The following is a 13565-nucleotide window of genomic DNA, read 5'->3' on the forward strand; positions in this document are numbered from 1 at the left end:
CCACAGCGCCTGGTTGTCTTTGACAAACTGGTGCAGCGACTCCCTAGGAGGACTATGACCATGAATGCAAAAGCGAGATATCCATCCATCTGTTTTCTCACCTCACCTCTCGGGAACATCAAAATGCCTTTTAGTTCTTGGATTGCCTTGAGCGACTTCGTCACACCTGCATGAGGTCACAAGCGCAGAGGGTTGAGTAATGAGTGCAAAAAGCGGGGTGGGGCTGAAGCCAAGAAGAGGTTGGGCTGTGTCCTGCAGGTTCCTGACTCAGATATTGTAACTGCCTTCATCTTGTCCAAATGGCTGCCTCCCATTTTCTCTGCTGCTCAGAATTTGACCAGGTGCTTCTATCTCCTACCTTCTATTCATTTAAGAAATATTGAGTGCCTATTATATGCCAGGCTTCTGTGAGGGCGGTTCTATATGTGGGTGGACAAGATGTGGCCTAGTGGAGAATACACACAGCAAAAGAGGCAGCTCAGATCGCGGGGTATGTGCTTTGAGTGTAGTAATTTAGGGTTCCATGGAAGCACAAAAGAGAACCTTACTAAGTTTGGAGGCAATTTTCCTGAAGTGAATCTGAGCTGAAAGCTAATAGGAGGCTTCGGGGTAGACTTGCCTGCATCCAAAGCAGTGATGAGGCAGAAGCAACAATGTATGCAAAAGCAAAACGATTGAGTTTGTCTGAAACAGTTGAGGTGAGTGGGTAACATGAGACTGAAGAATTAAGCAGGGGCTAGGTCATATAGAGTGGTTGTTGTAAGCCATTTTAACAGTCTGAACCTTATTCTGAAAACAGAAAGCCACTAAAAGATTTTAAATAGGAAGATAGACACAATAAGACTTTTGTTTTCAAAAATTTTGCTTTCTAGGGGCTGTGGCTATGGCTCAGTGGATGAGCGCTCGCCTAGCAAGTACAAAGCCTTGGGTTCGATCCTCGGCACCACATAAGAATAAATAAAATAAAAGTATTGTGTCAAATAAACTTAAAAAATAAAAAATAAAAATTCTGCTTTCTAGACTGGAGTTGTGGCTCAGTGGTAGAGCACTTGCCTAGCATGTGTGAGGGCACTGGGTTCCATCCTCAGCACCACATAAAAATCAATAAATAAATATGAAGGTATTCCCATCTACAACTAAAAATATTTTTTTTAAATCCGCTTTCCTGGGCTGGGGATGTGGCTCAAGCGGTAGCGAGCTCGCCTGGCATGCGTGCGGCCGGGGTTCGATCCTCAGCACCACATACAAACAAAGATGTTGTGTCCGCCGAGAACTAAAAAATAAATATTAAAAATTCTCTCTCTCTCTCTCTCTCTCTCTCTCTCTCTCTCTCTCTCTCTCTCTCCCCCCCCCCCTCTCACTCTCTCTTAAAAAAAATAAAAAAATAAAATAAATCCGCTTTCCTGTGGAGAAAGGATTGGAGAGGAACAAAGTTGATAGCAAGGAAATCAAATAAAAGGCTACCACAGCAATGGAAACAAAGACTGACAGTGACCTGAGTTGAAACTTGGCAGTGAAAATAGAAAGTAGTGGACTAACCAATAAAAAAATAAAAAAAAAAGAAAGTAGTGGACTGACTCAAAAATCGGCAAGACTTAAGTGATTTGATGAATTCTGAAAGAGAAGTCTCAGTCAAAGATAAGCCTCAGGCTTCTGACTTGGACAGCAGTGGATGGTAATGTCTCATTCCAGCCCTAGGGACAGCGTCACCTAGTTCTCCAATCTAAGCATTAGGCCTATTGGACTATGTGGGACCTGCTGCTCTAGTCATCATACTGTTTGGTGACATCATTGTATGCATCTGTCTTCACAAAGGCACTTGGTGTGAAGGCAGTTATCTGAGATGCCACCCTTTAATGCTGCCATATTTGCTTTTTCTCTGCCTGCCAAAAGGTAGCTAGGTCGTGGCTCCCAATCATGACCATGTGGTCATAGTGATCTATATTCTTTTTTTTTCCTTGGAAAATTGGAAGTACCAGGTTTGCTGACATATTCCCAACAGACATGGAACAACCACATAAGGATTACTGTAACTCTTTTAAATTTTTAAAGAAGTTAGTCTCTTCAAGCTCTTCTTCAGAGAAGGTATTGCATTGTTCCTAAGCCAGGGGACTAATTTTTTTGGCAAGAAAAAGAAAAAGTTGCACTTCTCCTTCCTTACCAAAAAAATGAAATTCAGATATTGATCTTCTAGTATATGCTAAGTGCTATTGATTGGGAGGGCAGGCAGAGGAACAGGGTACAATAATGAATAAAACAGACCCTATGCTCAAGGACCATATAGTTCAATAGGGGAGATAACACATATACTTGAAGAACTATAATGTGATAGGAAGATATAATACAGTGAAAGAGGCAAAGATAAAGTTGTATATGAGATAAAAGGAAAGAGAAATTAACTTCAGGGAAAGCATTCTTTGAGTGGGCCTAGAAGGAAGGAATTTATCATCACCTGATAATTGTGTTATCTGGTTATTCAATTCTTATTTCTTCTCATTCTCTGTCTGTAGCAATACCCTCAGTCTCTCAACTTCTTTTTTTTAATTTCTTTATGTTATTGATGGAATTTTTTAGATTTATTTTTATGTGATGCTAGGCAAGCGCTCTACCACTGAACCACAACCCCAGCCCCAGTCCCTCAACTTCTACATCTCAAAATTACCAAGATATTCAGTGAATTCTCCATATAGTATTGGGAATACTGAAGGTTTTCCTGTCTTTTCAAGGTGAGGGTGGCATTTATATAGTCATTCATTGCTGATTTGAGAGGATAGGTTCAAGGATTGATGGACCTGGAGAGGAAGAAACATCAATTTAATTTGAAGGAAAACCTCGGGTATTAGAAAGGTGGACTTATGTTATATCCTGCTATATAAAGCAGAGGATAGGAAGGGATGACTTTTCTGTTCTCTGGTTTATGCAATAAGCTTTTCTATTCTTGTTTTTTTCCAGGGAAAGAACCTTGTCTGTGTCCTCATCAACCCACACTGTGGCAGCCTCATTAATGCAGATGGCCATGGCGAAGTGTGGACAGATTGGAATGATATATCAAAATTTTTCCAATATGGATGGAGATGTTCCACTAATGAAAATTCCTATTCAAACCATACCCTGGTAGGCAACTGGAACCAAGAAAGATATGACATAAGAAATATTGTACAGCCCAAACCTTTGCCTTCCCAGGTAATCTTTCTCTCTTATTTCCTTCTATTTGCAGAAGAAAATGCCAATGGCCATTTGAGAGGCAGGAATCTGATAACTTCTCAGGTTTCCATTCAGGGGAGCAGTCTTAAGCTGGACCACCTATCCAACTTTACTATCAAGAGTAATAGTATGTGTAAGATATCAACCAGACGGGTAGTACACTTTTTCTGTTGTTTCTGTTTGGAATTCATCTGTTAATCCATCTGGACTTGACTTTTATTTGAATCTTGCCCTTAAATATCTCCTAAACATATAAAGGATATGAAAGCTAGTAGGATGGGGATAACAACATGTAGGCCTCTAGGCTATCTCAAATATGACAGAGCCCATTAGAATTCATATTATATTATCCTTTATTTTCCAATATTAGCTATAGACTCCTAGATTCTTAATCTATGAATTTTTCTTTTCCAGTTTGGACACTACTTTGAAACAACATATGATTCAAGCTACAACAGCAAAATACCACTTTCAACCCATAGTAGGTGGACTAGTTTTTTAATTCTTACATTCTCAGAACTGTTCTGTGTCTGGCACATAGAAGGAACTGAAATAAACAGTAAACTAAATGGGTGAATAATTTAACACTTTCTCTCTTTTCTCAACTTTTGACAGGTCTTGATGTCTATTCACTCAAATAAGAGTGAAAAATCGGTTAAAACTCCTTGTTGACTGTTTCCATTTGTCTTTTCTTCCCTCAGGATTTAAGCGAGAGCCTCATTGGTTCCCAGGACATCAACCTGAACTGAATCCTTCTCAATACAAATGCACAGAAAAGTCAATTTACATGACTGACTATTCAAAACCTCAAATCAAGCATCAGTATCCGTGTGTATGGAATCCTAATATTGACCAATTTCAGGGTCCATAATGCTAAGAAAGAATAAGAACTTTCATTTTTCTAGAATAAAATGTAAGAGGGAGCACATTCTAAAACTCAGCTCACCCTAATACGGTTTTACTCTTTGATTAAATAAAGCACAAGACACAGAAAATATCCTCTTTTTTTCTTTTAATCATTTAAATGTCATTTAAGTTAATTTTATCTATTTTTTGTTCTGTATCAGAAGTGTCGTGGAAGGCATTAAAAATAGCTATTTTCTTGGGCTAGGGCTGGGGTTCAGCAGTGGTGTACTTTCCTGGTGTGAGTGAGGCACTGGGTTCAATTCTCAATATTGCATGTAAATAAATAAAGGTTTATCAACAACTAAAAAATTTTTTTAAAAATAGATATGTCTCTGAAATCTTTACCACTTTGCATTTGATCAGTGACAGAACTGCAAAATCTAGTAAAACAGGTTTTTGCTGGATATTTTCTAAATATAAGTCCAGTAGTAATAGTCATGGAGCATAATTGTCTTGTGACCTTAATGAACAGCCCCTGTTGAGGACTGTGAAAAGAAAAATAACTTTTTAAAATTATTACAAAGAATTTAAAATATAAACAAAAGTAGACAGAATAGCCTAATGACCTCCCATGTAACGTTATGCAGTATCAACAATTTAATGAGTAATCTCTCTACCTACTTTCTTTTTCATTGAATTTATTTTGTAGCACATCTGAGAAATATACTTTCATCTATAATGATTTCAGTATATATCTCAAAAAACCCTATAAATTGTCAATTGATCAAATAAAGCTGAGCTTATTAAACCTACTGGAGCAAGGAAGAACATCAACTTGATGCAGAGTCTTGATAACAGTTAAAAAAGGGAGGTGTTTGAGTAGGACACTGGTTTAAGATGGATCTTTCAAAGCAGAAAACTGATAGAGGGACTAAGAAAAGGTTGTAAATGGTTTAGAGTTGGTAAACTTAGGGAGTCAACAATCTTTAATATGGTTAAACTTATCATATTTCCTCTTTATCTTCTGGTTAAGAAGATAATATACTGGGGCTGATATTGTGGCTCAGCAGTAGAGCGATCACCTAGCATGTGCGAGACCCTGGGTTTGATCTTCAGCATTACATAAAAATAAAATAAAGATATTGTGTCCAATTACAACTAAAATATTTAAAAAATTTTTTTAAAAAGATAATATACTGGGGGCTGGGGCTGTATGTAGCTCAGTGGCAGAACACTTGCCTAGCATGTGTGAGGCACTGGGTTCAATCCCCAGCAGCACCATATACAAATAAATAAAAAGTATTTTTTAAAAAAGAAGATGATAATATACTGTTCATGGGATCCCATATGCTGTATTATCTTCTTAAATAGGAAATAGGAAATCTCTCTCATATTATCTCCCAAACCTTCATTGTTTATGATATATATATATATATATATATATATATATATATATATATATATATAATTTATGTTGCTTATGATGTTAGGTAGTGACTAAGTTTCTTTTTTTTCCCCCATATGGCTATCCAGTTGTCCCACCATTAGTTATTGAAAAGACCATAATTTCACGGCTGCTCTTCAAAATCATTTTATTGTAAATCAACAGTCTGTGTATATGTAGATTTATTTCTATTAGGCTGTTGTTTCTTTGTATTAGGCTAATTGTTATTCCTTGTGTTATCTTTAGTACATTGCCTTACTTATTCCACTATCTTAATTATAATAATTGTATAAGTCTTAAGCCTTGTAGATCAAATACTTTTTAAATTTTTTAAAATTCTTTTTAGTTGTACATGACAGTATAATGTATTTTGACATATCATACATACATTGGGTATAATTACCATTCTTGTGGTTTTACATGATATGGAGTTACACTGGTCATGTATTCATGTATTAACATAGGAGAGGTATGTCCAATTCATTCTACTGTCTTTCCTATTCCCATCTCCCCTCCCTCTCTTTATTTTCCTTTGTATAATCCATTGAACTTCTATTTTTTCCTCCTCCTCCTCTTACTGTGTGTCAGCATCCATATCTCAGAGAGAACATTCAGCCTTTGGTTTTGGGGGATTGGCTTATTTCACTTAGAATGATACTCTCCAGTTCCATCCATTCACTGCCACAATTTCATTCTTTTTTATGGGCTGAATAATATATATATTATATATCTCACTTTTTTATCTAGTCATCTATTTTTTTTTTTGATGGTGCTGTGGATGGACTCAATAACTTTATTTTATTTATGTGGTGCTGAGGACCAAACCCAGTACCTCACATGTATCAGGCAAGTGCTCTATCACTGAAGCCCAATCTCAGCCCTTTTGCCCTTTCTTTTTTTTAAATATTTTTATTAGTTATTGATGGATTTTATTGATTTATTTGTTTTGTATGTGGTGCTGAGAATCGAACCCAGTGTCTCACACATGCTAGGCAAGTGCTTTACCACTGATCTGCAACTCCAGCCCCCCTTTTGACCTTTCTTCAGAGACTCTCTTAGCTATTTTTGACCCTTGGCATTTTCATATAAAATTCACGATAAAAAAAATTCAGGATCATTTTATTCTACAAAAAATTTACTATTAGTATATTGATTAAAAGTACATTGCAGGGGCTAGGGCTGTAGCTCAGTGGCAGAGCACTTGCCTAGCATATATGAGGCACTGGGTTCAATTCTCAGCACTGCATAAAACAAATGAATAAAATAGAGGTCCATCAACATTTAAAAAAAAAAAGTACACTGCTGGGGCTGTAGCTCAGTGGCAGAGCTCTTGCCTATGGTGTGCGAGACCCTGGGTTCAATCCTTAGCACCACACAAAAATAAGCAAATAAAAGCATTCTGTCAATCTACAACTACAAAAATAACTTTTAAAAAATGTACATTGCATTGTTAGGTCAATATTATAGTTTGAGTTCTTATCTAGCTAGTGTTAATAAGTCATGTGTGTGTTCCTGCAACATGAATATTGTTTTACAGGCACATTTTGTCATATAAAATTATGTTTATGTTATATATCTTATTCTATTCTCTATGAATTCAGAACATTTTTAATTGAGATAAAATATAACATAAAATTTACCATTTTAACTATTTTATAAATAATTAAGTGGCTTATAGTCACAATATCAAGGAACCATCACCATTCATTTTCAAAACTTATTCATATTCCCATACTGAAACTCTGTATTTATTAAACGATAATTTTTCATCTGTCTTCCCCCACACTTCAAGACCTTTATAACCTCTATTCTACTTTCTATGAATTTAGCTATTCTGAGTATCTCATTTAATGGAATCACATAATATTTGCCCTTTAGTGTCTGGCTTATTTAGAATAACATTTTCAAGTTTTACCTATGTTATCTAAAAATCTTAAGACTTAAAAATATTCCACATGATGTATATACTTATAGTTTGCTGTTCCATTACCTGTTGATGAACACTTTGGTTTTTAGATTTGGATTCATGAATAGTGCCATTGTGAACATTTGTATACAAGTATCTGAGTCCATTTTTTTTCATTCTTTTTGGGCCTATACTAAGAAGTAGAATTGCTGGATCATGATCATGTGATAATCCTATGTGTAATAGTTTGGAAATGCCAAAGTTTCCCATAGCTTCTCTACTATTTTACATTCCCATCAGCAGTGCACAAGGGTTCCAGGTTCTCCACATCATGACCAACACTTCTTACTATTTTTTGTTTTTGTTTTTGTCTTATAATAGTTATTTTAGTGAGTATAAAGTTGTGTCCAGTTTAATTTGCATTTCCCTAATCAGCATCTGTTCATGTGCTTATTGACTACTTATATATCTTATTTAGAGAAATGTTTATTCAAGTCTTTTGCCCATTTGTAAATCAGATTGTTTATTTGTTGTTGCATTGTGGGAGTTATATATGTGTGCACTATGTATATATTCTAGATATTAATCTCCAGTCAGATATATGATTTACAAATATTTTCTCCCATACTGTGGATTGTCATTTTACTTTCTAGATAGTGTCCTTTGATACACAGTAGTTTTAAATTTTTATGAAGTTCAGTTACCTATTTTTTTCTTTTGTTGTCTATGCTTTCAGTAATTTTATCCAAGAAATCATTGCCAAATCTAGTGTCATGAAGCTTTCCCCCTGTGTTTTTTCTTAGCTCTTATGACAAGATTTTTGGTCTTTTTGGTGTTAATTTTTATATATGGTAAAAGGGAAGGATTCAGTTTCATTATTTTACATGTTGATATCCAGTTTCCTCAGCACCATTTGCTGAAAAGACTGTGCATTTCCTATTGAATTTTTTTGGCACTCTTGTTGAAAATCATTTGACCGTATATGCTAAGGTTTGTTTTGGACTCCCTATTGTATTTCATTGACCTATAGATCTGTCTTTATGCCAATAACACACCATTTTCATTACTATAGTTTTGTAATAAGTCTTGAAATAAGGAAGTCTTAGTCTTTCTTAAAACGTTCTTTTTCAAGATTGTTTCAGCTCTTCAGGGACCCTTGAGGATAGCATTTTTCTATTCTCAAAAAAAATCATTGGAATTTTCATAATTCTGCATTGAACCTCTAAATCACCATGGCAAGGTAACTGATACCTTAACAGAAGTAAGTCTTATAATTCATCAATTCATAACAGATGTGTTTCCATTTATTTATGTCTTTTGTATTTCTTCTAGCAATGTTTTATAGTTTTCAATGTTCAAGTATTTTGTTTTGTGTGTTAAGTTTACTTAGGGTATTTAGTTGATTCTTTATGGTGGTATTATTAATTCTCTCTCCCCTTCCTTTTTTTTTTTTTTTTGTTGTTGTTGTTGTTGTTATGCTGGAGATCGAACCCAGGGCTCACACATGCTGGGCAAGTGCTCTGCCACTGAGTTACATCCCTAGCCTCCAATATTACTGTCTTAATAAGGGATATTGGTCTGTAGTTTTCTTCTAACATCTTTGGCTTTAGTATCAGGGTAATTCTGACTTCATAGTATGAGTTAGGAAGTGTTCTCTGCAGTTTGGAAAAGTCTGATAAAAATTGATGTTAGTAAATGTTTGGTAGAATTCATATGTAAAACCATCTGTCCAGGGCTTTTCTTTGTTGCGCTATTTTGATTACTGGTTCAATCTCTTTACTCTAGTTATAGATCTATTCAGATGTTCTATGTGTGATTCAGTTTTAGGAAATTACGTGTTCTCAGAAATCTATTTATTTCATCTATATTTGCAATTTACTGGCATACATCCCTGCCAAGGCATCAGGAACAAGGGTAAAACCACCATAAAACCTATAGAGAAGAACGTCTGCTTGTTTAAATACCAACAAGTGACCCCTTTTAATGCCATGGGGTGCTGAAGCCCTGTGCTACCAATTAGGTCTAATATAATTATTATCTTTAAAAACTAAATTTGGGAGTAGTACAATATGTAGGAATATATAACCGAAACAGGATTCTATAAATTAATATTTTATCCTGCAAACTTGTTAAACTCTCTTATTCTTTTTCTCCCTTTCATTCTTCTCCTTCTCCTTCTTCCTCTTCTTCCTCCTCTTCTTCTTCCTCCTCCCCCTCTTCTTTCTCCTCTTCATCTTTATCTTCCTTCTCCTCCTCCTCCTTCTCTTCCTCCTCTTCTCCTTCTCCTTATTTTTCTTTTGTTGTTGCTGTTGTTTTTTGCAGTGTTGGGGATACACCCCAGGGCCTCACATATGCTAGGCAGGTACTCTACAGCTAAACTACATCTTCAACCCTCTTGTTAGTTCTAATAGTTTGTCTGTTGATTCTTTGGGATTTGTTTGGGCAGATTATTATCATTTACAATAATGATAGTTGCTTATTTATTTATTTATTTATTTTAGTTTTAGGTGGACACAATATCTTCATTTTATTTTTATGTGGTGTTGAGGATCGAACCTAGTACCCCATCATGCCAGGCAAGCGTGTTACCGCTTGAGCCACATCCCCAGCCCAAGAGTTGCATTTTTGTCTTTCCAATATTTTCTAATTTTGTTGGTATATTATAATTATACATCATAATGGGATTTGTTGTTACAAATTCATACATGCACACAATATAACAATATATTCTGGTCAATATCATTCCTCAGTACCCTTTCAATTCTTACATTTCTTTTTTATTTTTCTTCTGTTATGGAAGTGATTAGAACTTTTAGTACCAAGTTAAATATTAAGAGTGATAGAGGGCATCCTTGTCTTGTTCATAATAATAAAAAGAATGTATTGAAATTTTCTTTGATAAGTATAATGTTTGTAATAGGTTTTTGTTATATAATATTTACAGACTTAAGGAAATCCCCCATCCTCCCCCCTTTTAATTTTTTAAATATCTTTATTTTATTTATTTATTTTATGTGGTACTGAGGATCGAACCCAGGGCTTCCCACACTCTAGGCAAGCACTCTACCACTGAGCCATAACTCCAGCCCTCCCTCCCCTGCTTTTTTAAGAAAAGATCTCATTATGATGCTTAGCCTAGTATTGAACGTTTTTTGCTTGACCTTCTGCCTCAGTCTCCTGAGGAGCTGGGACTACAGGTATGCACTACCACACCCAGCTAGGAAATTCCTTTTACTACTAGTTTACTAACAGAGGTTCCTTCTCTATAAATTGGGAGTCTGAACCATGCATCAGTTGGTTTATTTAACCATCATTTAACAACACATTGTAAGATTTAATTTATTTTAGTCTATTGATAGAGTAAATTCATTGAGAGATTTTCCAATATTATACCATCCTTAAAATCCTGGGATATTTTACTTCAAGTGATAATTTAACTAAAACTTTGGCTAACAGCTCTTTCTACCCACAAGTGATTTGAAGCCATTTCTCCATTGTCTTTTGATTTTTATTGATGCTGAGAAACCTGCTGTCGATATAATTATAATTTATTTGTAATTGATACATGCTTTTGTCTTCCTATCTTATAGTATTTTCTTTTTAAGGCTGGACATGTAGCTTAATAGTAGAGCACTTGCAAGACTCTGGGTTCTATCACTAGAACTGCCAAAAAAAATCCATGCATCCTTGTTATTCTGAATTTTTATAGTCATATGTTTAAATGCATACAAAGTCCTGTGTATCTTGCCCCATATCTAAGGACTCACATCCTCAATTCTGGAAAATTGATTCAAATAATTCTTTATCATTGCTTCCATTCATTCTTCCAAACACCTATTTGGATATATATCAGTCTTTCATTCTCTCATATATCTTAATCATTTTTATTTTTTAAGATCTTTTTCCCCTATGTGTAGTATTCTTAGTGAATTCCTCAGCTTTTTAAAATTTATAAATCCATAGTTTTATCCCTTACAGAATTTATAACATTCATTCATTCCTTTCTTTCTATTTTTTTCCAGTATTGAAGATTGAACTCAAGAGTACTTTACCACTAGATTATATCCCCAGCCCTTTTTATTTTTCATTTTGAGATAGAGTCTTGCTTAGTTTCCTAAGCTGGCCTCAAATGTATCCTCCTGCCTCAGCCTTTAGAGTAGCTGGGGTTACAGACATACACCATCATGCCCAGCTATTTCTAATATATCTGAATGGTTCTTTTTATCTCTGTGTGTTTTGAATTTTTACTTGTTTTTATTTAATATTTCTTATTATTTTCAAATCTATTCCTTTATTTTTGTTGATTTTATTGTCTTATCTTTCTCAGTATTAGATTTCTTTGTGTGTTTTGGAATTTCAATTCACAATGGGAAGTTTTTGGTTTGCTTTTCTTTATTTCTTTCTCTGCCTCTGTGCTCATCATCTCCTATTCCTCAGTAGTTTTATAGTTGCCTTCATTATACACTTTACTTCCCATCCCCAATTCTAAAACAGGTTTTATAATGATGAATGGGGCTACTGTCCTGCTTTCACATTCGATATATCACTGAGTTACAGGATAACATATATAAATTCCCAATCATAAAGCTATCTGTTGGTTTCCTGACTCACTAAGCCCAGAGTTTCTATTCAACTTTAGCCTGAGAGGGCAGATAGACAGGATTTTTCTGGCTTTCTTTCACAAGTGGGAAAATTCCACCACAGCCACGTGTGGTTTAAAGAATGAGCCAAGTTTTTTCTTCCGTTTTGGGTTGAGCACTTTTAGTTTCTTAACCCAATAGGAGTCAAACTCATAAGCTGCCACTGCCTACTGCTAGAGTTCCATTATGCCCATTCTCCTGAATTTTATTTATTTAAATACTTCATAGTTTTTCCATATTATCACTTATCTTTATCTTGCTACTTTAAAATTCACCATTGCTTTGCATTTAGAGCAGAGGCCATGCATCAAATATGAGCTTATTATTCTATCAAATCTTTCCTTCATTTTCTTTTTAATCCAACACTTCCCTGAAACTGTGAATCTATGAAAGTCAAAGTTTTGTCAAATATAATGGATACACCAGCTCATATGTTATTTGGCTTTTATATTCTGCATTTGATAATCCACTTGACTATCTAATTCTTTCTTGAACCTCATTCCCTTTGGTTTCTATTACATTGTGTCAAACAGATGTTTTTTCCCCATCTCTCTAATCACTTCTAGGTCTCTTTTATGAGCTCATCTTTCTCTGACAAATCTTTTTTTTTTAGAGAATTTTTTAATTTTTTTTTTTTTTTTTTTTAGATTTCAACGGATACAACATCTTTGTTTGTATGTGGTGCTGAGGATTGAACCCGGGCCACATGCATGCCAGGCAAGCTCGCTACCACTTGAGCCACATCCCCAGCCCCTCTCTGACAAATCTTTAAATTTGCCTTTCCCATGATTCTGGTTTTGGCCCTTTGGTTTTGGCCAAAACTTTTGTTAATCCTAGGTGAACTATCTACTCGAATACTTTCACTCCCACTTTTATGATTACAATTCTTAACCTGAACTTCTATCCCAATATCTCTCTACAACACTGGATTTAAATATCCAACTACTTACTGAAGTTCTCCATTGGGATTTTTTTTTTCTGGTGTTTAGGATTGAACCCAGATCTTTGTGCATGCAAGGCAAGCACTCTACGAACTGAGTTATAACCCCAGCCTTTCCATTTAAAATTTAGAGACCCCACAAAGTCAACACAATATAAATTGTATTCATAATCTTGGGTTGTTTTTTTTTTTTTTTTTTGAATGGGGAATGAACCCAGGGGTACTCAACCACTGAGCCACATACCCAGCCCTTTTGTATTTTATTTTAGAGACAGTATCTCACTGAGTTACTTAGCACCTTGCTTTTGCTGAGGCTGGCTTTGAACTTTTCAATATTCCTGACTCAGCCTCTAAAGCTGCTAAGATTACAGGTATTCACCGCCATGCTCAGCCATAATCTTGTATCTTGAAAATTTTTTCTTTAGTGTATTCTGTATCTTGGTGAATTTCTTTTTTATATATTTATTTTTTAGTTTTAAATGGACACAATATCTTTATTTTATTTTTATGTGGTGCTGAGAATCGAACCCAGTGCCTCACGCATGCTAGGCCAATTCGCTACCACTTGAGCCACATCCCCAGCCC

General features: G+C 35.2%; 1 protein-coding gene across 1 annotated transcript; it reads left to right on the forward strand.

The window, feature by feature from the left end:
- The first annotated feature begins 1 nt into the window (after window position 1).
- Window positions 2-4228, forward strand: Cfap68 (cilia and flagella associated protein 68). The gene is made up of 4 exons (XM_026392549.2): window positions 2-341; window positions 2953-3183; window positions 3619-3685; window positions 3906-4228. Exons 1-4 carry the CDS (start codon window positions 300-302, stop codon window positions 4073-4075), a joined length of 510 nt encoding a protein of 169 aa, XP_026248334.2. The 5' UTR covers window positions 2-299; the 3' UTR covers window positions 4076-4228.
- Window positions 4229-13565: the final 9337 nt, after the last annotated feature.

This window comes from Urocitellus parryii, chromosome 4 (assembly GCF_045843805.1).
Source record: "Urocitellus parryii isolate mUroPar1 chromosome 4, mUroPar1.hap1, whole genome shotgun sequence".
NCBI classification, from domain to species: domain Eukaryota; kingdom Metazoa; phylum Chordata; class Mammalia; order Rodentia; family Sciuridae; genus Urocitellus; species Urocitellus parryii.

What these genes read in the sequence shown, in the direction of transcription:
- Cfap68 (XM_026392549.2), top strand. Translation starts at nt 300, where the DNA reads ATGGCTGCCTCCCATTTTCTCTGCTGCTCAGAATTTGACCAG. An exon ending in GCTGCTCAGAATTTGACCAG is followed by an intron (nt 342 to 2,952) that starts GTGCTTCTATCT and finishes GTTTTTTTCCAG; the next exon opens with GGAAAGAACCTTGTCTGTGT. An exon ending in CCAAACCTTTGCCTTCCCAG is followed by an intron (nt 3,184 to 3,618) that starts GTAATCTTTCTC and finishes TTTCTTTTCCAG; the next exon opens with TTTGGACACTACTTTGAAAC.